This window comes from Cucumis melo, chromosome 6 (genome assembly GCF_025177605.1).
Source record: "Cucumis melo cultivar AY chromosome 6, USDA_Cmelo_AY_1.0, whole genome shotgun sequence".
In the NCBI taxonomy this organism is placed as follows: domain Eukaryota; kingdom Viridiplantae; phylum Streptophyta; class Magnoliopsida; order Cucurbitales; family Cucurbitaceae; genus Cucumis; species Cucumis melo.
In genome coordinates this window covers 24199644-24227503 of record NC_066862.1, presented here as the reverse complement: position 1 = coordinate 24227503, position 27860 = coordinate 24199644, and the positions used below count along the sequence as shown (strand labels likewise).

Sequence of the window (27860 nt, the reverse complement as noted above, 5' to 3'; positions counted from 1 at the left end):
ATATTTACTCATTGAATGTATCGTATAACGTGTAATGATTCATTTTTTGTATCAGAATGACAATTTCTTTTAGGAGCCCAAAGCATTCTTGGACACATACAGAGGAGGCGTGCCTAGTAGACTGTCTCGTGGACTTGGTTAACGTGGGGGGTGGAGGTCGGACAATGGGACCTTCTAGCCTAGTTATTTAGCACAGCTGGTGAGGATGTTAGGGGAGAGAATGGTCGGTTGCAATTTGACGACAACCGTCATCGAAAGCTGAATAAATCTGTTGAAGAAGACATTTTAGGCCATTTCGGAGATGAGAGGCCTAGCAGGTAGTGGCTTTGGCTGGAACAATGACGTCAAGTGCATCATCACCGAGAGGGACATGTTCGATCATTGGGTCCGGGTAAGAGTATGAACATAATTATATGACTAACTGGATTTTATGGAATACTAATTGCTTTGTTATTTTTTTTGTGTTTTTTTCTAGACGCACCCTGCAGCGAAAGGACTCCTGAACAAGTCATTCTCACATTACGACGCACTGTCATACGTGTTCGAGAAAGATCGAGCCACGAGGGCCCTTGCAGAGACCTCTGCAGGCATCGGTTTGAACGTGTCGATCGACAACAAAGTGTCCCCATAGAGGATGGCATCGACATGGAGTTCCCTGCTATGTGTAGCCCGAGGATGAACATGTCCCCTGAAGACATGATGGGCGATAGATCAAGTCGGTCGAGCGATGGTAGGACGGGCTCTAGCAGACAGAAAAGGAAGCGCTCCATGTAGCAGTTTGAGACGTACGACATGATTCGTGAATGTATGGAGGTTGCGACTAATCAGTTGAGAACTAGTGCAAAATGGCCGGAGAAAGCTATGAGTAAGGAGGACGCGATAGCGGCGCAGGTGATTGAGCTTATGGAGGCCATCCTAAACCTTACTATGGTGGAGAAGAGTAAGTGCGTCATGATAGTGAATCAGAAGGTGTCAATCATAAGAAGTTTCATCAAGATGTCTGATCCAATGAAGATTGCTTACTGCAGGGTCTTTCTTGGCAGTGACCCTTGACTATGCTGATATCTTTCCCGTCGAGGACTTTTATGATGATTTATTTTTTTCCGAACCATGGACTTATATTTATTGCCTTTGTCATTTTGTTTGTTGTAATTCGCGTTACGGATTTATTTCACTTAATTTAACGTTCTTCGATGGTGCATAAATAATTAGTTTATGGAATTGTCGCATAACGCATATCAATATATGTTTGAAAATGATATCCTTAGCGAATTATGGTAATTGCACATGCATTATGCTACCAATTATACGTTTAAAAAAAATTCACGTCGCATGCGGAACAAACATAAATTCAATTTCTAAAAAAAAATTAAAAATATTGATTAATTTACGAAAAAACAAAAGTAATGGAACAAAATTTTTCATAGTCTTTTCCATATAATCTTCACCCAAGGAATGATAATAATTAAAAATAATACCCCACAATCGTTCAACTTAATCCTTCCGAAAGATTGTAAATAATCTCTTATAATCTTTTATAATCTTTTTACTTAATCCTTTTCCCAAACAAATATTATAAAATAATCTTTCATAATCCTCTTACTTAAATCGTTCAACATTGATTATATAATTTTTTTCTTTTCATAATCCTGCTCTCCTTATTCCTTCCCCATATTCCTTTCCTTTCCTTCCCTGAAACTACACCGAAGAATAGAGCCTTCAATGAAAAGATATCCTACATTCAACTCAATTGACAATATAGAACAATGTTGACAATATAGAACAATATATTTACTTGTAAAAGATAAAACCGAACAGTGTTATTTTAGGAATCTTAAAAAAGAATAAATTAGAAATCTTTATTGTTGGTATTATTTACATTCATGATTATTGATTAAGTATTCAATTCATTCATCCTTCCTTCCCATCATCCGACGTTCCATTCTTCTCTCATCATTCTCTGAAAATCTCAGAATCTTAAATTCCTCTCCCACAATGAAATTACGCCAACAATGGTTCCTTGATGAAGAACATTGCTTTCTTTTTCTTCTACGATTCACTTCACTCGTTTGAATTTTCGTCATGGCAGCAGAGGAATGTGGTGAGTTTCTCCATTTGCCGATCGCATTCAGGGCACTTGAAATTTTCCGGAATTCTCCCACTGGTGTGTGGAAATTCGAACCGGCAACAAGGATGAGTAATGCCTTGAAGTTCGTCGTGGTGATTCTTGAAAGCTATGTCGAAACCCTTATCGGCAGCCTCTTGTTTCCATGAATCGAAACTCCCCAGGGTGGGCAACACGGTGGTGCTGTGGCCATTCAGGATCACGTTTGATCCTTTGCTCAGAACTGCCCATCCTCCTTCTTTGTCGTAGCTGAGGAGTTTTTTTATTTCTTGCATCAGAGGATCGCAATCGTCGGCTTTTCCTAATTGGATCTTAGAGTAAAGCATGCTCTCGATTCTAGTCCAGAAGAACCAAATCATTGTAAGATCTTGCCAGCAATACCCAAGTTTTTCTGTTGTGATTGTTGTAATGATTTTTTTGACGCGTTCTCTTTTGCTGCTTTTTCCCACGTACACCATTTCTAAGGGTATGCGTGCTGCTTGTGCTACAGTCTTCGCTGTCGTTGTGAACTTTCTTATCCATTCTATGTCGTCCCCTCCATATAAGAAGATGTATCTCTCTTCCTTAATCTGTACTTTGAAAAAAGAATTAATAAATAAAAAATAAAATGCCTTTGAGAAACTAGCTGATTATTTTTTAATGGCTTAGGATTTGATTATGGGAATTTTAGTAATGAGTCGTTGTATTAGCTTTATGATGGTTGAGTTACCCAGTTTAGAACTGCGGGATCAATGCCGTCGACAAGCAGCTCGAGCCGCCAGGTCTCTTCCTTCCAGAGAACTTCCTCTTTCACGCTGGTGAATGGAAAGGCAAGGCTTCCCCAGATCCACATCATGTGGATTGCATTCGGGCTTACAACTTTACCTTGAGGGTCTAACACCACTAGGATGGGCCTGTTTCTGAATTGCCATACTTCCCCAATGAATCTGGTAACTGCCTTGGAGATCAATGTAGGATGGTGGACTATGTGCCATGGCATTATTGACAAGAGATACTCAAACCTCTTTTGCATCGAATCATTCCACTTGATAGAATGGTCCACAATTGGGATCCAGACTACCTCAAATTGGCTCTCAACCCGCATTCCTTGAGCCCTTGACTCATTGTAAAGCTGATCTAGAATTGAAAGCTCATCATGGGAGATATTCAAGTCTGAGATGAGCAGTAGGACATTCTTCCTTTTTAGCACATCAAGATTAACCTGTTTTTAACAGAGAATCAAGAGATATTTAGAAGAATGACTGAGTGTGGTAAGAATTGAGTTTGTTTACAATAGAGAGATGTCCAGACCCTTTGCCCTGTAGAACCATCAACTAGAGGCTGTAGATCATCTTTAGGATAAATCAAAGCCTTGAGAACCTTCATGTTATCCAGGTGGGTCATTCCAAAAAGATTAACGAGCATTTGAAATGATTCAGTGTCTTTCTTTTCCTCTGCATTAAGGGATAGCCATTTATCAGTATTAATATTACATCACCTACATGTCTGTGCACATTTTGAGAGAGAGAGAACCATCTATTTAATCTACCGATATATTGGTGGCAGAGTACCAGCTTCTTTTTGAGATGGTCACATATGTTTTTAAGTTTGTGAGCAAGTGTTGATAGTTCCCATGAGTCAGTACTGGTTGATAAAGCTAGCCTGAAACCAGACAACCATAATGCTTATGGTGCTATGTAACCGTGAAAAGAGGAAGAAAAAATTGATGATGGATGACTGGAAAAGAGAGGATGAGAACATACTCATATCCCATGCTAGTTAAACTAGTAATTTGAGTTGCACAGGAAACAATACTCCTAATGGTCCAGTAGACTGCAGTTGGGATATGGGCCACTGCTGTGGACATTGCTGGAACCTCTTGTGAGATATATGCTGATGGAAGTTCCTTCAAGTCAATAACGCACCAAGTTACATTCAGTATAGCTGCCACAAGGTCTTTTAGCGCATCGAACTTTGGCTTTAATGCAACTGAGTGCTCAAAGATTCCTGGAAGTTGCTTCAAAATTGCCATTGCTTTGGCAAGTTGGTTTTGTGAGTAAATCTGGGCAAGAAGCCAGAATTCCCCGTAGTTCAAAGCAAAAGCTGCTAATGTCAGCACCAGCTTAGCACCCCACTCGTAGCTTGCCAACATATTAAAGATTGCCAATGTTGTTGCATGTGGATCTATCCCCTCCAGAGCCTTGTATGATATCTGATCATGTTTATCATTTCAATATGTTTATACTCAATATACACATCATATTACATTATCACTGGTGTATGGGCTAGTTTCATTGCCATTGCATGGAAAATAGTTAGTAGAAACTCGAATAGATCAGTAATGATTTTCCAATCACCTCACTAGAAATCCTATCAATTGTGTAGGACAAAGCTTCCAACATGGTAGTGAGGCCCGCTTGATTGGTGCCTGTTTCCTCCATACTCTCTAGTTGTTCATATGAGCCCTGTGTTTTACCGTCCATAATTAGTTAGGCATAGAAGCAAAGTTATTTCACAGGAAAATGGAAAAGGTCAGAAAATGAAAAGGTCAATTTACACCTCTGAATTTTGGGTTTTTATCGATTTAAATTCTAAACTAATAATTGTATTAATTTAAACCTTGAACTTTCACAAGTGTCTAATTATATACTCCATTACGATCTTTTTGGACAAATAATGCGTGACTTATAATTTTATCAAATAAACTACTAAACTTTAATCGGTGAATCAATTTAGACTCAACTAAATTTTCTTTTGAAAACGATCCATGCATCGATTCGAATAGTCTATTTCATTATTCCAACGTTTGAAGAAACTACACATGTAAAAGTTGAATGCATGGACAATTTTAAAATGTTATTTTAATAAAAGGTTTAAATAAATTTACTTATAACAATTAAGAAGTTTAATTAAAACTATTGAGGATACTTTTTCGAATTGAGTTTGAATGGGGCATGAGGTGTTATAAAAGTTAAAGGTTTAAATTAATGCATCTCTCTGTTTTTTGGTTTATATCGAAACAACTCCTTAGTTTAGAGATTTTAATTGAAATTTGCTCTGGTTATAAGCGCCCAATTCCAACAAGTTAAGCTGTCCTTTTAAGTGTTTGAAAATTCTTGTAGGCAGAATGCTTATATTATCACATTCTATCAATTCATTGGATGAACTACCTGTTGAAAAGGATTAGTTCCATACCGTGGCATCAGCCGCTAAGGTGGCACGTTTCAGAATGTTTTCAACCAGGCGTAGAAGCGATCTTGTGTCAACATCTCGATCATCGGGATCGTGGGTGGCTAGTATTTGCTTCATCATCACATTGTCGTCAGAAATGGCGGACAAGAACTTGTTACCCTTGGCCAATTGATGTCGAGAGGCGAGCGAGAACTTATTACCACAGTCCATTGTTCTACAACACAAATGTAGGGAAGTCACAGCAGGTTGTGTGGAATGGGAATGTATGCAAGATGAATTGACAAATTTATAGCCTCAAGAAGGAGTAAAGTTTCTGTTGAAACAACTTCTTTTCTAAACTTTTGGTTAAATTTCTTCTATGTCAAGACGCCTTTGTTTGTGGACCCTTTAACTTACAGTTTACATTTCATTTTTCTCACAAGATCAGAATATTTATTGGGTCTTACGTGTTCTGATTGGTAAAATTGCAAATGGAAAGGCAGTAAGATTCAAAACCAAAACTCTAATTCATTAGCATTTAGGATTTTAGGATTTCAGATCGTCTCTGGTTTATGCTTCTGCTTGTTTAGTTTTTTATGTCAAATTTGCCTGATATTTAGTGGTCTGTTGATCCTATATGGTTTAGTAATGATGTTTTTTAGTTTATTTGAATCTTCTACTTAAAAAAATCTATTAAAACAATATTTTAAAGATCTATCATGAAATATGAAATTTCAAACTATATTCTAAATGTTTGTGTATATATTTGTTCTCTGCGTGGTTGTGGAATCTTTTTATGTTTTGTCTTTTTTTTTTTATCATGCCCTTATATATATATATATATATATATATATATATATATATATATATATTTTGTCGGTTTGCTTTTTTATAATTCTTTAAAAAAATCTCAAAAATCTATTTAAAATATGATTCAAAATCTATTTTGAGTAGTGGTAAAACACTCTAATTTTTCTAAAATAACTTAGTTTTATATTAAATACTTGAACATGTATAGGATACCTTAACTCCAAAAAAGCAAGGCATTTAAGCACTCCATTGGATGAAATAATTTTTAAAACATAACCTACTAATCATTTAAATTGGTTCATATTTTGAACTATCAGTAGTTTAGGTTATTGATTCAAATTACAAGGTATTGATTTTTTTATTTTTTTTCATAAAATCAAATTTTTAAATATTACTATAGTGCTGGTTTTCGTATTCTTTGTAGTGGGTGGGCATGGCCTCAAAATTAATTATTGTGTTGTGTTTTTTCACCAGGACTCCACAAAGTATATAAATGGTCTTTGTAAGAATAATTCAAGTCTCTTATTATGACGAAACTATTATTAACTTACTTTTTTTCTCTCTCTCTCTTTTTTTTTTTTTTTTTTTTTTTTGTTATTTTTCCTTTGTGTTGTAATTCACTTTCCGAAATGGTTTGAAAATCATAGTAAGTTTGAGAAAAAGCAATTCAAGATTCTATTTTTGTTTTGTCTTTGAATTGAAACGATTCCAACAAATAATAGTCAAAGAATTAGTTAGGAAAATTACTCGATTTTATAAAAAAAAAAAACAAAAACAAAAACCAAAAAGTATAAACTTTATGGAACAAGATTTCAATTGAGTAATAATTGAGCGTTAAATAAACTTCTACCACGTTACATTGTCAGTCCTTTTTATTATTATTAATGTAGACAACTTTTCTTTGCTTCCTTTCTTGACTTGCAAATGGAGGTGAGAATTTGTTAGGAAAATATTAATAATTAATGATAAGAATAATGTTATATTTTATTAAATAAACTCAAAACTGCAAAGTTGCTTCCTTTCTTTACTTGCAAAAGTAGATCGAGAATGTTCACATTGTATTATTAAATTGGTAAATTGTGAAGGGGAGACAATAGTAAAGGCTTTGGTCTCTTGCCTTTGCATTGCATTGCATATGTTTCATTAGTAATTGCGTTTTTAAACAGTAGAATAAGTGTATCAATTGTATATAATAAATTTTGTATTAAGTGTATCAATCGTAGTTCATTATAAATATATGAATGATATAACTCAATCTATCATTATCAAGTATATTGACAATATATTAAAAAAGTTATCAACATATCGGTAAAGTGAATCATTATCTAGTATATAAATCAAGTTTACAAGTGTAAATTAATAGTGTATCAGTAAGGCTTCAAGTATATCAAGTGTGTATTTAATCAATCGAGTGTATCAGTGAAGAATACTAAGTGTATATGCATTACATCAAGTGTATCAAACATATCATGTGTATTAAGTGTATCAAATTTGTTGAAAGTTACCAGTAAAACATAATAAGTTTATTAGCAGTGCATCACATGTATCAAACTTATCGGTGAAACATTGAAGTGTATCAAACTAATCAAGTGTATCGGTGAAACAAAATGTGAGGGCAAGTTTGTAATTTTCCATTTTCAAATGTAGGTTGGGTTTGGGTTTTGACATTTTTGCAAAACCAAAAATTGCATGCTATAGACCTAATTTATTAAACCTATTATGATAAAAATGCAAGAAGCCCTAAAAATTATAGTGAGTGTATTTAAATACATTGACAAGTTAAGTTATCAAATATCAAACAATAAATTAACATATAAACATTTTAAATACTCGAATATATCAGACATCAATCAGTAAATACTTGAAAAAACATTTCAAGTGTATTGACAATATATGAAAGTATCAACAATTATATATAACAATAATCAACATTTCAAATGCATCAACAATATCTTACAACAACTTACAACAATCATTATTCAATCAATAATTTATTTAGGAGTAAAAATTCATGAGTTACATTTCAAGGGTACCAGGAGTATCGTGTGTTCATCAAGAGGATACCAAGTGTATTAAAGGGTATTAGGTGGTGCATTATGTGTGTAACAGGTGTATCGAATGCATATCAGTAACGAGACATTTGTGACATTTTACATCTTGTATATGTGGGTTGGGTTTTGTTCTTGCTACTTTTGCAAATAATAAATATGTGCATTATGAGTGTAATTATTATAACTTGTTTTACCTTTTTTGCAAGTACCTCTATCTATCTATATATAGATATAGATATGTAGATACATAGATACATACAAATACATATATATTCGTATTATCTTCTAAAATGAAAGAAACATTAATTTTAAACAAAAATGAGATAAGAAAGATAATTTTAAAAATATAATCTAATAATAATAAATTTAAAAAATCCAAAAGAAAAAAATAGAAAAAAGTGAAAGTGTATTTTAAAGAAAAATATTATTATAATTAAACTAAGACCATATTTGGAATGATTTATAAGAAAAAGGTTTTTCAAAAAATTAATTTTAGTAAACCTTTTTTATAAATACTTCTTAAAATAAAAATAAGAATATGTTTGATGACTCTCTTTTAATACTGTTTTTACTAAAACTTTTTAAGTTTGACCTATGGCAACTGAAGGTTGGTTGGCGATGGTCATAAGAGTTGATTTCTCGGAAGTTCGTTGGTGGAGTCATCAAAAGTGGCAGTCAGAGATTGGTCAATGATAGTCACTGGAAGTGGTTTACGAAAGTTGTTCGACAAACTTTCCAATCTTTGAAAAACAAACACTCACTTAGGGTTGAAGAATAATAATGAGTGTTGTTTGAAATCCGAATTGTAATCTTCAACTAAAATTAAACCTTACTCCAAGCAAGTAGTCGACTATTATAGCCCACTCCACCCACTCCACTATATATCCCAAACACGCCCTAAATAACAAAGTTGTAGATTTGACTCTTTTGACTTTTTTGCTTTCAAAACCTAAAACATTAATAAAATGTTTTAATATAGTGCAAACATCAAATTAGTTGGAGGTCATATGTGCTAACTCATGTTTATTCTCGTTTTCTTTTACTTCTACTTGATTGTATTAATCCTAAAACAACCTAGTGATCTATGTTCATTCTCAGCCACCTTAAGTAAATCTACACACTTACTTTGTTTAAAGATTCATGTTTGCTATTTAAACTCGGTTCAAATGGAGATAAAAATGCTATTCAAATACAACAAATACCTCTAAAATAAAAATGTTGGAACTTAATTTAAAATAATAAAGTTCACTAATGCAACTCATTGGTATCGATCCATATCAATTGCGATAAAGTTGTTTATTTATTCGGCTTTCCCAAATTATAACATTCGTCTATCTAGCTTAGAAGAGATTCACATCGAACATTTTGTTTAGGTTGTTCCTAGTTAATTAGTTCATCTTAGCATTGTCCTAGAACTTAAGACTTATCGATTTGTATGTTTAGAAGGCCTATGATTGATTTAATTTTGAGGATGTCCTTCTAGCTTTTCTAGAAGTGATTGGCTAAGTTAAATTGATTACATCGTAAGCAATTTATGAAATCAATCCATGATTGAGTGACGAATTAAGAGTCATCCCAATCTACCCGAGGATTTGTTCAATTGATAACTCAACTTAGTTCTTGTTTGATCTTGCTTCCTCACAATATTTTTATTGGTTTTGATTCATCAATTCATTAAACCCCTTTGTTACTTAGCATCGAGTGATTTGAAAGAATTATTGGTTGACTCTTTGTGGATCTACTTGCCACTATTTGGTCGATTGAAAGCTTCAACAATTTTTGGCTCGCGACGTAGCTAACTTGCTGGAGATGTAAATTGAATAAATCGATCGGTTGGCCGATCCATTGGTTGATCGATATCACAATATTTATCCAAATTGTCAAATGTCAATTGATGAATAGCGAAATAGTGTTCATCGACGACAATTTGAGCCTAAAGAAAATGTCGTCCGACCAATGAGACTACCTCCAATGAAAACTCATATTTCAAGTTCTTGTGGGTAAGGGTCGAGGGTTGTTGGGAGTTTGTATTCCCTTACCATCAACCCTTTCCCTCCCTACAAGGATGTTCTTATTAGTCTCTGTTGAAGGTAGGTAGTTAGAAGTTTAATGTTGATGCAACCTAGTCTAAGGAGAAAGGTTTGGGTGGGTTGGGTGGATTGATCGTGATCATGATGGGTTGATCAATCTTAGGGGTTGCAAGAGTATTAGTAAAGGTTGAAGTTTCAATATGCTTAAGGCCAAAGTTATTTTGGAAGGTCTTTTTATGGTCAAATGCGATGATCTAGGACCATGCTGTCATATGAAGTAGAATCTGATGCTTCATATGTTGAATAGAGAGAACTCTTTAGATGACATTAGAGTTCTAATTAAGGATATATTTTGTTGTAAACTCATATTAATATTTCTCATTTTTGGTGCATCCTTGGTGAGAGAGAAAAAGAAAATTGCTTATGCAACTTTAACATCCTCTTAGGATTGTTCTTTGTACTATAAAAATATCTTGGATGAAAGGTAAAAACAATTGAGTGAGTTGTTCCTTATCACTTCCAACGAGAAAACCTAAGGGGCTATTTGACGCACAGAGTGAGGTGAAGATAGCTCACTCCACGTTTAGCCCACATATTATGCAATGACTAAGGATTAGGGTTATTTCAAAATAACCATAATCCTTCACTGTTCTCCTCTCTATGAACTCCACTTTCCACTTCGTCTGCCTTCTTTCACGATCCACTTTATCTCCCTTTTTCACGATCAGCTTCGTCTCCCTTCTTGTCTCCTCTTCATCTCTCTTCTTCCTAATCGTTTCTGGGGGAATTGTTTTGTGATTCCCCTTACCACTCATTCTTCTCCTCGCCGCTCATTCTTCCCCGTTGCCGCTCCACATCTTCTACCCAAAATATTTTCCTTTTGGCCATTATTCGTTCACGGATCCAATAGAACTTGGTCGTTACGGTTTGTGGATTTTTGTTTGGAGCTTGGTAGGGGTTTTGCGAGGATATGAGCAAGGTTAGAATTCGAAGAGAGCATGGTAGGGATGAAAATTTCTCATCCCTTCACGGCCTGTTTCTTTGTTATTTTATAAAAGTTGATGATGACGTCTCTTTGTTTTTCCTAATTTGTTCATAAAATTTTGTGATTCTTGTATGTTCTTGAAGCCGATGATGAGGTTCCTTTCTTTATTTCACAATTTATAATGTTCTTTGTATTTCTTGAGTTTTCTTGCCCGATTGGTGTGTGACTCAATTTTTTTTAATCTGTTACCATATAAATTTTGAACACTCCATATTGTATATTTCTAATTCATGGGGTATCTCATTGGTCTATATTTTTTTTTGCTATGTGATCTAATTTCTTTTGCTGTATTTTGCGATCATTGTGATTCTTGGTCTTCTACTGTAAATTTTTTTCTCTATGTGCTAAAGTCGATTGATCTCTATTTTTTCTAATATATGACCAGACTGATTTCTTTTACTCTGTATTTTGTGACCAATGTGATTCTTTGTGTTGTAATTAATTTTCACCATGTATTTCATATGTTGTATCGAATTGACCTCTATTTTTTTTTAATATTTGAACATCTGAAACTGAATTATTTTGCTTGCTTTTTTGTTATCACTAGGCTTCTATTTCATTCTGTTTTGTCATTCTTTGAAAAAAAAAAACATTGTTGAAGCATATTATTATCCATAAATAAAGAGTCACATGATCTGCATTTTTCTGTAATCCTTGAACTGTTGTGTGAACTAGTTACCCTATGAATTAGGTTCATTACATCATTGTCATATCCCTTGTTTTTGGGATTAGTATCTTCTGAAGGCAATTGCAGATTGGCTAAAAGAGAAGCGTGCAACGGAGGTCGAATTGCATCCTAAAGTCGTGAAACAACTGCAAGATATCCTTTAATTACGAAGCCAAGATAAGACAAAACTTATGCATGCAAATCCTATTCTGTAGTGTGGAGGGCATTGAAGGATTCTTGTCGATTCTAACAGAACTTAAATTAGAGTATTGCAATGTTCTCTTGGAAAATAATGTTTGACCAATTAACGATTTTATGACTTTGTACTTTTATTTTGTGAACTCATGATCTAGGTTTGTATTGCTCTAAGTTTTAATTACATATGTTATGGAACTTTATATATTTATATTTCACTAAGAACATATTGTGGAGGAATTTAATTTTGTGGGATTAATCTCTTTTGAAATTTGTCGACGATTTGTAGGGATGTATCTATAACATAATTTCAAACATGATCACCTAAACAAATGAGGAAATTATGTTATGGAAATTATAGTTAAATTTATTAAGCGAACTACATAATTAACGAGATTTGAATAAAATAATTTTGAAAAAATAATATGTATTGCAAAAAAGAATAGTGAAAATAACACTTTTGATATTTCCCATATTATAATAATTTATACCCCAAGCACATTTTATAATAACAAACACAGATTATAATAACCCAAACTATAATAATCTAACCCTCAAACACATACTATAATAACACATAGACTATAATAACTACATATTATAATAATTTAATCATTTCCCCCTTAATTTTATCATTTCCCCGTTTGGTGAAGGGGGGAGGGGGGGAATGGGTAAAAAAATTTCCCCCCATTTTACCCCATTTTCCTTCTCTTTCCCCATTAATTCCTTTACCTTCCCATTCTCTTTCTCCCCTTTAATCCTTCTCTTTTCGCCATTTTCGCCATCTCTTTCCTCCATTATCGATTCACTTTCTTCTCCCCTCCTCTCACTGATCCATACTCATTTTCCTCTGTCTTCTCCATTGTTCAATTGGTAAGGTTTCGATCTACTCCTTCCTGATATTTTTCCCATTTGGTCGACATCATATCAACCCATTTTCATTTGCTCCAATCTGTTGGGTCGAGAATGGTTTTCGACGCTTTGCTTTTTTTTTTTTTATTTATCCCCTTTCCTTCACTAAATCGATCCGAACATGACTTTTCTCTTCGATTTTCTGCTCAGATCTGAGGGTTTGGGTTTGTGTAACACCTTGTCGCTCGCATTAGCCATTGACGCTACGATTTTGGTCGTTCTATGAGTTGTTGATGCTACACAATTGTTGTCTAAGTTACTCCGAGAATGGTAGGGTTGAGGTATACATTCTGACCCTTTTTTCTAAGTGTCGATGATGAGGACGATCTTCAACATATTCCTTTAGTGTTGTTAGTTGTCTGATATGTTTACATGTTCGTGTTGAAATCAATTTTATTTTCCTTATGATTATGTGCAAAAATTTTTTTGACATAGCTCAATATCCATGCATTTTCTATTGGGTTTTCGATTTTGATATGTCTTTCGGTTTTTCCATGTGCTCTATTTTACAGAAATGTATTTTGCTTATTTCTATCCTTCGATTTGGTTCTGTACTCCATTATCAGCATCATTTTGTTGTTGTAGCACACATAGGTATTCTGTTTTGTGATATTTTTTTTAGTACTATGTTCTGTTATACTTTTCCAATTTGATGGTCTTTTTTCCATTCGTCTGCTGGCTCACGGTTTATTGTTGATGTTTATGTTTACTATGTTGTTTCTGTGTATTGGTTATGTGTATGTCATTCCATATGTTTATCATGTTGTTTGTGTGTATTGGTTTTCTCGTTTCTGTGCTTGTCATGCCTTTCATATCACTGCATTTGATGACATTCTGTATGAAGTTTAGTTTCCTAATATGAAACAAACTTCTTTCTTCTGAGGCAAAAAAAAAAAAAATCACTATTTCTCTTTGATTTTTTATGCATAAGTTTTCCATGCATGTACGTTATAACAATTTCGTATTTCTCATGGTTATGCAACGGTAGGTCTTTAAGTGAAGGTATGCGGCGACCTCCCTTTCATTTTTTAACATTTTCACACATAAAAATAAACTGCATTAACAATTTATAATGAATGTTTCTTATTTTCATTGCAGTGCGTGCGAGAACATAGCGAGACAAAAATTCACCTTCTACAGTCCCTACGGCCTCCTACATAAAAAAGAAGTCCTTACTGTGCATTTATGTCGTTTCTTTGTTTTATTTCCTATGTTTTAGTACATGTTTAATTATAAAGACGTAGTCATGCCTGTGTAATGTACAAGGGACTTTGACAATAAATATTTTTTTATTTACATTATGGTTTTCGTTGATGTTTTAAGAATGTGCTTCCGTTAATACATGTTGCACAAATTTTGAAAATTCATCTTCCATGGCACGTTCTGTTATTTATAGCAACTAACCTTCAAAAACAATAGTAAATGTCCACTTTATAACACAAAGATCGGATAACAAAGTTTCACAAAATATGTAATTGTGAACTTGTGTAATATTTCAACCTAAAACTAGGTAAAAATATAACCAAATTTTTAGTCAATACAAAAAAATTAAAAAATATTTATAACATAGCGAGTGAATTTGAAATTATGAGGCGGAAAAAAAACCGATTTACATATGTTTGATCACATTTTTCAAATGAAGGACAATAAGTTTAAAATTATACTTTTGAATTGTTATCATAAATACATTAGTGTAGATGCAAGCGAGTTCTTAAAAAAACGATGAGAAAGTATGTAATTGGTCAATTAATAAGAATCAACACTTATTTTCAATAAAAAAAATACAAAACAAATGTGTTTTAAGTGATAGTTTTTTTAAACATATGAAAAGAAACCATTAAATGACAACAAATGCATTTTAAATGCAAAAAATCGTACAATAAGCTTATGAATGAATTGTATATAAGATGATTTACAATTTAAGAAAAGACAAACACTAGTAGGTGGAACAAACTATCACATGTCGCTTTCGTTCATGATTTCTGACAATTTCCTCCACCTTTAGCAGATTTCCCCTCTTACTTACATAAAAAATGGACCTACAGAAATCGCTACTATTGTATCTGCATTCACAATAACCCAACGACATATGCTCCTAATATTGGAGACACTATTGCCTGATAATAAGCGTATAACTCACATCTTGGCCGATGCAAGACATAGGATTAGGCACCTAACGTTCTTTCGCATGATACACGCGTCTGACCTAATGTGTCAGAAAAGTATGTGGATGGACAGACGCTGCTTCACAATTCTATGCCATATACTACAAACTAGGACCGATTTAGAATCTACTGAACGCGTGGTTGAGGAGATGGTCGCCCTTTTCCTTCATGTGCTAGCGCACGATGTGAAGAACTGACAGATCCAAAGGGAGTTCGTTAGGTTGAGCGAGACAGTCTCCTAACATTTCAACATGGTGTTGATGGTCGTTCTTCGACTGCATGACGACTTATTGGCCATACCACAACCTATAACAAGCGGATGCATAGACATGAGGTGGTAGTCTTTTGAGGTTAGGCCTAAAGAACTTACCGTTTTATTAACTAACTTTTCAATTTCAAAGTTGTGCAAAATAAGAAATTGTGTTCCATATTTGTTGGAAAATTGCCTTGGGGTACTTGACGACACGTACATCAAAGTTAACATGTCAACAGCAGATAGACCAAGGTATCACACACGAAAGGACGAAGTGGCGACAAATGTCCTCGATGTATGCAATACGAAGGGGGACTTCGTTTTCATTTTAGCCGGCTAGGAAGGATCGACCATTGACTCACATATTTTAAGAGATGCGCTTTCCCGTCCAAAGGATGAGACATATTTTCCCACTGTAACTAGGTAAAATTGTATGTCACATGTTTCTTATGTATTCGTTTACCGTCCTAACAAAATCGAACAACATACTCGCAAGGTATTACTACCTGTGCGACGCGGGTTACCCACATGCAAAGGGTTTTCTAACGTCCTACAGGGGTTAACGTTATCATCTACAGGAGTGACATGGTGCCGGAAATGCTTCTGAGACACCGAAAGAGTTTTTCAACATGACACATTCTGGTGCACGAAATGTCATTAAAAGAGCATTCGATTTGTTGAAGGGACGTTGGGCAATACTACGTGGAAAGTCCTATCCGATTCGAGTCCAATATCGAACTATCATGGCTTTTTATCTCCTTCATAATTTAATAAAATCAGGAGATGCTTACGTTGAGGAATTGGATGACGAAGACGATGGTGACTCGACATGCGCAACTACTAATGGGGACGACATTACATATATTAAGGCCTCAAACTAATGGACTCAATGGCGTGATGCGTTTACTTCGTTGATGTTCATCGAATGGCAGTTGCGTAATCAGTAGTATCGTGTGATTTCTATTATTGTCCCATTCGTATACCGTCTTGTATTATGCAACTCTTCATTTGTATTTGTCGTTCTAATATTTTATGTACTGACACTTGGTTTAGAAAGATGTATGTCTATATGTTTAATTACCTTACTGCTTAATTGGATAACATGTTTGGTGTGTTGTGTTGTTCAAATATATTTATTCATTGAATGTATCGTACAGTACGTGTAATGATTCATTTTTTGTATCAGAAGGGCAAGTACTTCTAGGAGCCCAAATCATTCCTGGACACAGGTAGAGGAGGCATGCCTAGTAGATTGCCTCGTGGACTTGGTTAACACGGGGGGAGGGGTGAAAGTCAGACAACGGGACCTTCTGCCCTGGTTATTTAGCACAGCTGGTGAAGATGTTAGGGAAGAGAATGACCGATTGCAGTCTGATGACGACCGTCATCGAAAGCCGAATAAAGTTGTTAAAGAAGACGTTTCTGGCCATTGTTGAGTTGAGGGGCCCAACAGACAGTGACTTCAGTTGGAACGATGACATCAAGTGCATCATCGCCAAGAGGGACGTGTTCAATCATTGGGTCCGGGTAAGAGTATGAACATAAATATATGACTAACTGATTTTTATGGAATACTAATTACTTTGTTGTTTTTTTGTATTTTATTCAAACACACCCTGCAGCAAAAGGACTCCTGAACAAACCATTCCTGCATTACGACGCATTATCGTACGTGTTCGGGAAAGATTAAGCCAAGGGGGCCCGTGCAGAGACCTTTGCAGACATCTCTTTAAACGTGCCGACTGACAACGACAGTATCCCCGCAGAGGATGGCATGGGCACGGAGTTCCCTACTATGTGCAGCCCGAGGATGAACATGTTGCCTAAGGATATGATGGGCGATCGATCTGGTCAGTCGACCCCGCAGAGGATGGCATGGGCACGGAGTTCCCTGCTATGTGCAGCCCGAGGATGAACATGTTGCCTGAGGACATGATGGGCGATCGATCTGGTCGGTCGATCGATGGTAGGACGGGCTCTAGCGGACAAAAAATGAAGCGCTCCATGTAGCAGTTTGAAACGTACAAACTGATTTGTGAATGTATGGATGCTGCAACTGATCAGTTGAGAACCATTACAGAATGCCCGAAGAAAGCTATCAGCCAGAAGGACGCGATGGCGAAACAGGTGATTTAGCATATGAAGGCCATCCCGAGCCTTATTATGGCGGAGAGGAGTAAGTGTGTCATGGTAGTGAGTCAGAAGGTGTCCTTCATGAGAAGCTTCATCAAGATGTCTGATCTGATGAAGCCCGCTTACTGTAGGGTCGTCCTTGGCGGTGAATCGTGACTATGGTGATATGTTTCACATAGAAGACTTTTATGATGCTTTATTTTTTTTTTCAAAACCATGGATTTAGATTTATTGCCTTTCCCATTTTCTTTGTTATAATTCATGTTACGGATTTATTTCACTTTATTTAACGTTCTTCAGTGGTGCGTAAGTAATTAGTTTATGGAATTGTCGAATAACGTATACCAAGATATAGTTCAAAATAATGTCGTTAGCGAATGATGGTAATTGCACGTGCATTACGCTAACAATTACACGTTTAAAAAAAAAGTACACGTCGCATGATGAACAAACATAAAATTCAATTTGTAAAAAAACGGAAATTAAAAATATTGATTCATTTACGAGAAACAAAAGTAATGGAAAAAAATTGGTCATGATGTTTCCCATGTAATCCTTCTCCCAAATAATGATAATAATTATAAATAATCCTTCATAATATCCTTTCCCCAAACAAGATCCTTCTACTTAATCTTTCCCCCAAACAAAGATTATATAATTCCTCATAATCCTCCTATTTAATCATTCTCCCAAACATGAATTATGAATAATCCTTTCCTTTTTATAATATTCTTCTCTCTATTTTTTCCCCCCTATTTTTTTCCTCCATATTCCTTTCCCTCCGTATTCCTTTTCTTCCACCAAACGGCCCAGAGTCTAAAACCATGAAGAGTTCTAAACTATTAAGCATATCTGTGGAGACTAAAATCTTGTTTTCAGAAAAGTTAAACCAAAAACTAATTTCAAAGTGATAACCCAAGGGCCAAGAGGGGGAAAAAACCTTCCTAAATTGCCAAAAGGACCAAATAAATAAATAAATAGATAAATAAATAAAATCATCGTTCAAAAGTCGCGAAGCGCTCAACATTACAAATTTATAACTCATGAGCATAACATTCGCGCAATTAGTTCCAGTTTTCCACTTCCACTGAATCTGAAGCTTCAATCTGTCACAACGTCCCGCATTTCTCTCTACCGTAATCTTCTCTTCTCTCTCGTTTTTATTTTTTCCCTTTTTTTTTTTTGGAATTTCAAATGATTTTTGAACTGGTTGATTGAAACTTACTTGTACTTTGATCTGTTTGGTTGCTGAAACGGAAAATTTCCTCTTCGTTTATGGTTTTAAGTTCGTCAGTCTCGTCCTCTTTCTGCTAAGATATGGTGGCTGGTTGTAGAGATTTGATTCTGCTCCTTTTGTGTATTCGAGGAGTTTTTGTTACTACTTACCTGTAGCTTCCTGCTTCTGGTTAACTTGCTGAAGAAATCATTGCATATTAAGTGCTTAATAGATCGTTTTCCTGAATTTTTTTTTTGTTGAATGAATATTGATTTTCGTTTCTGAGGTGTTTTATATTTTATATATCGATGTGCTGAGATGGCGATGGTACTTCTCCTCACTTAGAGCTACAGGACTTTGTTGCCTTTAACTGAACACTTCATTAGTTTTGACTTTTGATAATAAGAGAATTGCAATTGTGACGTTTTATATAACGATTGAGGAATTTGATTCTGACGATTTTTTTCTTTTCTTCTTTCTGGTTCTTGGTGAAAATTTGGATTGGAAGTGCATTTACTTCTTCTCCTTTGTGGTTACGAGGCTTTCATTACTCCTCTTTTTTTGTTTTCTTGTAGTCATTACCAGAATTTATATAAGTTATTTTCATGCGATGCTTTTGGATTTTCAAGATATCTTCACTGATTCTTTTTTGAAATTTGTGGATTTCTTTCTTGAAGGAAGGGCAGTTCAGTTCTCGGATTTCAACTTTATTAGCTAATTTGTAGCAGTGTGCTTTTGCGGCCCTCTGGTGTTGCATTGTTATGTCAAACCATCAATCGGATACAGCTGACCAAGATAAATTCGGACCTGATACCTTCTATTACTTCAAACGGGAAGTTATAGATTTGTTATCTCAAGAGGATAATGTACCTTCTCCTCCCCAAAATTCACAGAAATCTGGAGCTTCACCCCCATTTAGTGATTGCATAGGACCTAAGCTGTCTCATTTTAAAAAGGAAAAGCTGAAGACACTGCTCAGGCAGAGTGTAGTTACTCTTTCAAAAGAAGTAAATGAGGTATACTTGGGTTACAAAATTTTGGTTGTCAGTACAATCTATCACTGGGCTTGTTATTTGTTTGATAATTTAATAAATATGTTATGAATTATGTACACTCCATCTTTTCAGTTATGGTTTGAACTCAATTTAGCACTTGTTAAACAAGTAGAAACTTGTTGCTAAAGCATTATACATTAAAGCAGAACTGGAAAGTTATTCTCTCCGCATTTAATTGGCACCTTGCTATCCTGATAGATATGATCAGTATTCTTGAAGTTGTTTCTAGTGGTCATCCTTTTGATAAAGAAAATGAAATTATATGGATTTGCTTCATCAGAGCTATTTTTTTTAGTCATTATGGCTGGAACGTACTCATCGCATTTTTGATGACAAGGCCACCTGTTTTGACTAGTTCTTTGATTACGTAACTTATATATAGCACTTTCTTGGTGTAAATTTTACCCTCTCTTTAGCTCTTACACTCTTCTCTTATTGCCTTATACAAATGTTTCTTGCAATTATTTTGACGCGTAGTTTGAGCTCTTTTGTAATGCCATCTCATCATGAAAGAATTCTATGTTTCTCATAAAAGAAAAGAATAAGGAAAGGAAAAAAAAGTGTGAAGTAAGGAGAACTGCCGAAGATCTAAATATTTTTTCGAGCTACTTTTGTCTTCTTTCTTTCTTTCTTTCTTTCTTTCTTTCTTTCTTTCTTTCTTTAACGTTTGTTAATTGAATGAATGGATTTTCAATTACTGTTGTTACTATTATGCTGCAGATGTTTGAGCCTGCTCGATCTACCCAGCACTTGAAGTCATATTTGAGATCCAAAAAGAACTTGGAAAAAGTGGATATGAATAATGTGGAGCAAGCTCCTTTTAAGAAACTCAAATCCTTATCCCCTTTAACCAGCCTATCTGAACATGAAGATTATGCTAATCTTGGATCTAGTATGATGGTAAAGCTCGATATCAACCTATGCATTTTGATTTAACAGTAGTAGTTAACAGTTTGGTGAAAATTAACTGATGTATCTCCTCCATTTTCTTGTGAGTTGTAAAGTACCTTCAGTGAATGGAATCTTTCTGGATGACCTGAAATACTCAATAAATGAAATCTAGATTCAAGCTGAAATCCATATTTTTTGTTTTAGAGTCATAGGTTGGTCATTTTTTTTTTGAGGTTTAAGTGCAAATACTTTTAAGTACGAGAATTGAGCAGTTTGTTTGGGAGAAGCCTAAAGATGGATGTTGTCTTGGGTTTTTAAATAAATATTTAGGATGTTTTTCATTAAATTAATAGTAATGAATGATTAGGATAGTGTGTTCAAAAGCAAAGAAAGCTGATAGGTTTTAATATGAAATTATGGTTTGGTCATTTGGTATGCAATCCATAAATGCTCGATTTGATTTTTCTCTCAAATGCCAATTTCTTAGTTCCTCTCGTTCTTTTTAGATTGTTAGCACTTCATTCAAAACTGACATTTCAGGGATGGGTGGTTGCATGCTTCTGACATTCTATTTAAATTTTTGGAACCATTTGGCATGCTGTTCTGTTCTGTTGTTGAACAGGTTGCACCCCATGATTCCCATGATTCCATATTATGATTTTCCACTAATCAGAAGAAAGAAAACGGTTTTCTACTGCCCCTCTACTGGACTTATTTAGTTGTCTATGGCAAATATCCCTGGCTTGAGCAAATTTGACAAAACTATGTATCTTATGTGCTAAGAAAGAAGAAAATAGTGAGCGAAGAAAATTTGTTTTAAGTTGATGTAATTTTCATTTTTCTTGTAAGCATAACAGTGCATGATGGTCTAGTTTTTTGTAGACTTCAAATTTTTATATTATTTTTGCTTATCCTTCTTTCTTTCATGTCAGATAGATGATGAATTGCAGTTTTTTCTAGATAATTATAGTGAGCAGATCGAAGACGTAGTTACGGAATTTTCAAATGATCTATCTGGAACAGTAATATTCTATTATCCCTTGTTCCATTTTTCTTTGATTTATATTGCATGCGCAGCCAATTGCTTTCAGTAATATGTAATGCAATTGGATCATGTCAATATCATATATTCAGTTTTAATACTATTATTACCCTACTGTTTTTATACTTCGACTGCTAATTAACATCAAACAATGAATTGTCAGCTAGGGCACATGGCGCAACAGCTTGAGGAAGTTCTTGATTCTGTACTACCAAATTTCAGGTATGGCATTAAGTTGTAGAGAGATAATTAGAAAGAGAGGGAGGGAGGACAGAAAAGATGATTTTAGACATACCATGGCGGTGACCCAGCATTTTATAAATTGTAACTTTGAAGCCAGCTTACTTTTATTCCTCTTGCGAGATTGTATTGTGCTTGAATAATGGAGTCAATCACTATGTTGCCTCTCTGGTTTCATTTTATTATATACAAAATTTGGTGTCTTAAATTTTCTTTTTCTTTTCAGAAATTTTGTAAAAGTATCAACTTGGATGTTTTTTTTTTTAATTAAATGGGTACCAGGAACCAACTGTTTATCTTCCAGACTATATTTATCTTTGAATGGCCCAAATGAGTCATTAACTTTCTTTTTTCTATCTAGTTAACTGTTAGCTTTCATTTCAGGCCTATGACCTTCAAGGAAAAGGAACAGCTTCAGAAATTGATTCAGGAGCTTCCATCAGAAAATATTAGGCGTGTTGCAGAAATCGTCATCCAACATAGAACCGATAAAACAGATTTGTCTGGTGAAATCCATATTGATTTGGATAAAGAGGTGAGTGAAGCAGCGCAGTAATATGCATGGAATGGTAACATAGACTGAATCTTAGTCTTTATATGTGTCTATTTACTTATTTATTTTGCAGAGTAACACTACTCTCTGGAGATTGTATTACTATGTTGAAGCAGTTGAGAAAGCAAAGAAGCTGGCATCAAAATGACTGTTCATCAACTATCTACCTATCTGAGATGGATGGCTTCATTTTTTTTTTCGAGGGTCCAGGAATCTCTTTTGAAGAAAAAGACAATGCCTTCTTGCTCTTCTTTTAAAGAAGTTTTGAAGGCTCTCAAAGTTCTTGTGAAAACGTTCAGAAACCCCTCTTTGTTTCCTGGCTTCGTAGGTGGCTGCCGGCTGGTGGTCTCTTCGCTTGACATTTGATTTGATTTTGGGGCTAAAAGGACATTTTTTGTTCAAATGATTTGCAGTCCCAACGTTTTCAAGGGACAATGAATCCTCTCTGTACCCATCAATTGAATTCAAATTCTCCAGAATTCAAATGAAATTGTAAAATCTTTCGGCATTTAGCTTTGTACCATTTACAACTTTTGAGAACTAAATTACGAAGTTTGTTAGTCATAGTTACAGAGGATGTGCTTCAGTTTTGACTTCTTATTTGTCTTTAAATCAGCAACAGAGTACCCTATTTTTTGTTCCTACCTGGGAGGCCTACTTTTTGCATTATGTTCGTGTCCAACCCTCACGAACCCCAATACCAACTTCAAGGCCCAATAAGTATTTTAAATTAGGAGTTTTTATTATCTTTTGTAACACAGTGTTTATTAAACCATCAATTCACTGTTCAAAAGGTTAAGCTGATGGTTAAAAGCAAATTTAATTATATATCACTAACAGGCAACAACCTAAGACCATTTCTTCAAAGAAATAATTCTGATATTTGCACAAGTACCGTGAGTGATGTGGTGAATTATGTATCTTCCTAGGGGAAGGATCAAGTATTTTCTGCTGTATATACAGGTTTGAAATTCTTGTGAGCTAACACAGCATAGAAAGGGTCTGAGCCTGACAACAAGCCCAGCAACCTCAGAACCCAATTGAATGGTGAGTTACGTTGTGCATTGCCACTTGAAGCAGGTAGCTTTCTAATAATTTCTGGCTCTGTAAATCCTTCAACGCATTGGAAATATTGAACTACTAATTGCAGTCTACTGTATGCAGAACCATCTCTCCATGCATTCACAGCTTTCTCATAAAACATTCTGTTGCTAAAGCTGATGATGAACACTCCTCCTGGCTTCAGCACCCTGAACACCTCAGCAAATACCTGCAATGAATATTTGCTGGTTAGGTCTTCCACTTAAGATAGTTAGAATGTCATAATTTTTTAGTAAAGAAATGGGGTTGTAATTTTTTAAAGAAGTAGAAATGATCTTAGGGTATTCCTTAAGTTTTGGTAATTCTTTCTTTTGTTGCTCCCATTGTTTTCTAATTTTTACCTTTTATGATAAATTTGGGGGTGGTGATGGGGACAGGGACGCGGATGGGGAATCTGGTCCTCCGACCTCAGGAAAGAGTAGATACAGTTAGGCTCATGTTTTGCTTCTGTTTTCTACTTCTATGAGAAACCAGAAAGAGTACACATGAAATGATGCAAGACTAACTAAAAGAACAGGAAGCCACATAAAGGTGCTCCAATTGCTGAGAATAAGAGATTTTGATAATCTCCCAGCAGAAAGCTTAGTTTCAGTGAGGTATTGGAACCGATTTAAAACTCACTTTTCAACCCTCTAAAAATTCTTATCTTCCTCCTGAGCAAAATGTTGGTAAGGAGATGTTTTCTTTCAAGTGTCTAATATTGAAAAAAATTGAAATCATTACCTAGAAGAATGAGCAAAATGCTATATCAACACTATATGGGGATTAGCTAAATCTGATTCATTCTTGTTTGGTTAGTCTAAAAATATGGAAATAATATGCCGTAGCATAGAATGAAAGGAATTGACAACCTTCTCAGGCTGTTGAAGATACTGCACACCAACAGTGCACACAACTGCATCAATACTGCAACTCTCCAACTCTAGCTTCTGATCTTCATTAAGATCCTTCACAAAGAAGTAATCAAGTTGGGAGTTTTTGGCAAGTTCTTGAGCATTTAGGCCATGCCCAACCACTCTTTTATACTTTACTTCTTTCGGGAGATGGCTAACCCAAGAGCTCATCAAGTCAAGGACTTCAATACCCGGTTGCAGCCTTTCCCGATACAAATTGGTTAATGTGGAAATAAAGCCATCATCAACATGAGTTACGAAGCGCGGAAAAGCGTAGAATTCTCGATCTGGGTAAGCATTAAGCTTAATTCTTTCTTGTGGGGTAAGAACCTGGCGTCTGATATTGCCTGCGGCTGTTGTGGATTCTTGGTTTGTTTGGCCATTTTCTTTCAGATTGGCAGTGGTTTTTGATGCATAAAGGAGGCGTCGCCGGCGTTGGTTTGCGTTGCCTGAAAATGAACAAGGATTGGGAAGAAGCCTTAGCTGGGTGGTTCTTATATCAATGGCCAGCATGAAGCTTGTGTTTGAAGTTGAACTAACCGAGCTTTGGGATTTGGGGAGTTCAAGCACCTAGATTCAGAGATAAGTTCTTTTCATTTGTGGCCTTTTTCTACTTTCATAATTGGTTGGGCCTATGCCTACAGATAGGACAACAGATATTTTCTGTTCAAACTTTTTTTAACTTTTTTCTCATTTGGGCAAAATATTTTTCTTTCCTTTCAAAATATCAAATAACCTTCGGTATCTGTGTCGAACCCGCTGCTGATTTAAGATGTAATTATAGTGTATCACGTGGAGAGAACTTGATTTTTGAAAATATTGCTCAGAATGTTATTAAAGGGATCGAGAAGTTTTAGTTTCTATACCACCACACAATGACTAAGTAACTAAAGACGACTATTACAAAAGAATTTAAAGAATCTGTAAATGAAAAAGAAACCCGTCCTCGAGCTGATGTAGAAAAAGAGAACATGTTTGGAGCATAATATTTGTTCAAATCTGTCACATTTAAAATCCCTAGATTGATATCAGCTAGTAATTTGATCTTTTAAATCTTAAAAAGAACCAAGCATTTTTGGTTGTAGCTTGTTGTAAGCTCTCATTCGAAATTGAGTCTTTTGAGGTGGATTATAATGAGGTCTCCTTCCTTGAATTCCTCAATAGTCTTTGCTTATGGCATCGTCTAGTACATGACAGTCCAATCAAGGAAGGTAAATTAGCTAAGTCAATAGTTAATCTATTTCAAGGGGGGACTTTCGTGTAGACTTATTCTTCATGTGATTACTAGAACAAATTTTGCTTCAGCCAAGATAAGATCCTATTGTTTTGGTTTATACCTCTAAGACAATGTGGTAATCTTTGTTTGTCCATCCATTTGAGGGTGACTTACAGTGTTAAAATCCAAACTAGTATTGAACTTTTTGCATAATGTCTTCCAAAAATAGCCCAAGAACTTCACGTTACGGTTTGAAACTATAGACTTAAGAACACCATATAAACATAAAATCTCTTAAAGTTATATCACATCCAAATTTTTGCTACAGGAAGAAAATGAGATATTTTACTAAATCTATCAACCAGAACAAGTATCAATTGTAAGCTGATCTAGATTTACTATGCAACCATTTTGAGTTTTTAAGAAAAGAAAGTAAAGTGAGAGGGCTGAAAGGCATAAAGAAATATTTAACCTAGTGTAGCAATGCGGCTAAAGAGGAAAAGTTGTGTAGAAATGGCTAAGTGTTTGCTAGGCGAGCAAGAGGATGCAATGAGGCCAACAATGTCAAAATAACCTCCATGAAGCCAAGTGAGGCGTTGGTGAGGTGGCAAAGATGATCACATGAGCATCCTAGGTGACCTAGGGCAAAGGGGATAGGCGACAAAAGTAAATAGTGAGTAGTGTGAGTGTTCAGCGCCTTGTGCGACCAAGTATGAGTATGTATGCATTTAAGCCAGCTAAATAACCTCTAAGCGACATGGAAAGTAAGAGTTGTTGGGTGCTAGAGTTGAAAATTAGGTGGGAAGACAAGTCTTGTGTTGAAGGCTTTGTGGCAAGGTCAAGCAAAAGGTTAAGCGACCTCAAGGTTGAGGGCCATGCTTTCAAGGGTGAGTTTTTAAGATTGAGGCAATAAGGGAGTGTCAGTTGAGTGGTTTTACCGATGACCAAGCATTTGTTGGGTTTTATGTCTTAAAACTCGTAGATAGTAAATATAATCAATTGAGCGTCATTAATAAAGTGTTTTATTATTATAATTTCAATAAGTGTTATTGATTATATTATTAGTTTTGTCTTAATAACCTAAATCCAATAAACTAACATCCTAAGTTGTTTGATGAGTCTTGAACAGTATGTAGAGACATATGGGGATTAATGTTCAAGATCAGTTTAAAGGGTCTATAGTATAGGGTTAAGGTTGGGTACCTTATCCTGTTAACACTATGGATACGGCTCACTTTGTATTTGATACAAACATATTGATCAAATGTGTTCATGTATGCGACATGCGAGTGAGGGTATCCTATGCAACGAGTTTGCATAAGACTGGACAACGAAATAGTAATCACTAGATGTAACTCCGTTAACTAGTTAGATTTCTATTTCATTAGGATGACCTAGGTGACTTAGTCTTAATCCTGAGTGTATTATGAACTCCTGTTTGCGAGGGATTGTCCTTTGATTTGTACGGGTGAGAGTGGCCAAATTGCTGACTCAATATGCTTATCATTTTGGGGACAAGACCGAGTGTGGAGCTGGAAACATAATCACACAAGATGGAATTCACTCCTTCCCACCTTTAGGGTAAGTAGATAAGTGTTCCCTTAAATGGTTTCTCCGGGACTTGAACAAAGGGCTCTACCCTCTCTATGGCATGAGAGGGGTTTCTGTTTAGTGGTTGAACCATAAACAGGTTGTTCATTAGAGGACCACTGGTATTTAAGGACTAGAAGTAACCCAGGGGTAAAACGGTAATTTGACCCAACTTGTGTTACGAACGCTTGTGAATGACTAACTTACTGGTATTGGTCTATATTTGTGGACACAGAAATATATCTACAGTGAGAAGAGTTCAACTGTGAGTCTTTAGTGGAGTGTACACACAGTTAACGAATATTGATTAATGTGGTTAATGAGTTTAGCTAATTAATCTCATATCGTTGTAGCTTCTGACTGTAGGTCCATTAGGTCCCCTTCCTAGCTCATAAAGAGTAATGAGATTTATTTATATTGGTTGTAATTTGAAATGTTCAAATTTACTTTGGGAATTAATATAATGTATATTGATACATTATAATATAAAGTTTATATTTTAATTAGACTTTATTATATAAATTTAA

General features: G+C 35.1%; 3 protein-coding genes and 2 long non-coding RNA genes across 6 annotated transcripts; 3 read left to right on the top strand and 2 right to left on the bottom strand.

The window, feature by feature from the left end:
• Positions 1 to 1769: 1769 nt before the first annotated feature.
• LOC103491716 (protein SIEVE ELEMENT OCCLUSION B) lies at positions 1770 to 5536 on the bottom strand. Its single transcript, XM_008451777.3, has 7 exons — positions 5300 to 5536; positions 4462 to 4569; positions 3868 to 4316; positions 3654 to 3766; positions 3416 to 3558; positions 2835 to 3326; positions 1770 to 2694 (listed from the first exon to the last, which is right to left on the bottom strand). The coding sequence occupies exons 1-7, from the start codon at positions 5504 to 5506 to the stop codon at positions 2062 to 2064; spliced, it is 2145 nt and encodes a 714-aa protein (XP_008449999.1). The 5' UTR covers positions 5507 to 5536; the 3' UTR covers positions 1770 to 2061.
• On the top strand, positions 2344 to 5717 carry LOC127149769 (uncharacterized). The gene is made up of 2 exons (XR_007821436.1): positions 2344 to 2485; positions 5227 to 5717. It is a non-coding gene; the product is annotated as an uncharacterized LOC127149769 (long non-coding RNA).
• A 7118-nt stretch (positions 5718 to 12835) lies between these two features.
• LOC127149768 (uncharacterized) lies at positions 12836 to 14281 on the top strand. The gene is made up of 3 exons (XR_007821435.1): positions 12836 to 12951; positions 13136 to 13266; positions 14084 to 14281. It is a non-coding gene; the product is annotated as an uncharacterized LOC127149768 (long non-coding RNA).
• A 4123-nt stretch (positions 14282 to 18404) lies between these two features.
• Positions 18405 to 23110, top strand: LOC103491717 (uncharacterized). Of its 2 annotated transcripts, none has more exons than XM_051085639.1 (7): positions 18405 to 18672; positions 19434 to 19768; positions 20528 to 20707; positions 21631 to 21720; positions 21904 to 21962; positions 22365 to 22515; positions 22607 to 23110. In XM_051085639.1, the coding sequence occupies exons 2-7, from the start codon at positions 19514 to 19516 to the stop codon at positions 22679 to 22681; spliced, it is 810 nt and encodes a 269-aa protein (XP_050941596.1). In that variant the 5' UTR covers positions 18405 to 18672; positions 19434 to 19513; the 3' UTR covers positions 22682 to 23110. The 2 variants fall into 2 exon arrangements, with proteins under 2 accessions (XP_050941596.1, XP_008450000.2); XM_008451778.3 differs by having other exon boundaries at positions 18415 to 18672; positions 19430 to 19768; positions 22607 to 23041.
• Positions 23111 to 23334: 224 nt separating this feature from the next.
• On the bottom strand, positions 23335 to 25262 carry LOC103491718 (uncharacterized). The gene is made up of 2 exons (XM_008451779.3): positions 24486 to 25262; positions 23335 to 23803 (listed from the first exon to the last, which is right to left on the bottom strand). Exons 1-2 carry the CDS (start codon positions 25038 to 25040, stop codon positions 23471 to 23473), a joined length of 888 nt encoding a protein of 295 aa, XP_008450001.2. The 5' UTR covers positions 25041 to 25262; the 3' UTR covers positions 23335 to 23470.
• Between the last annotated feature and the right edge of the window lie 2598 nt (positions 25263 to 27860).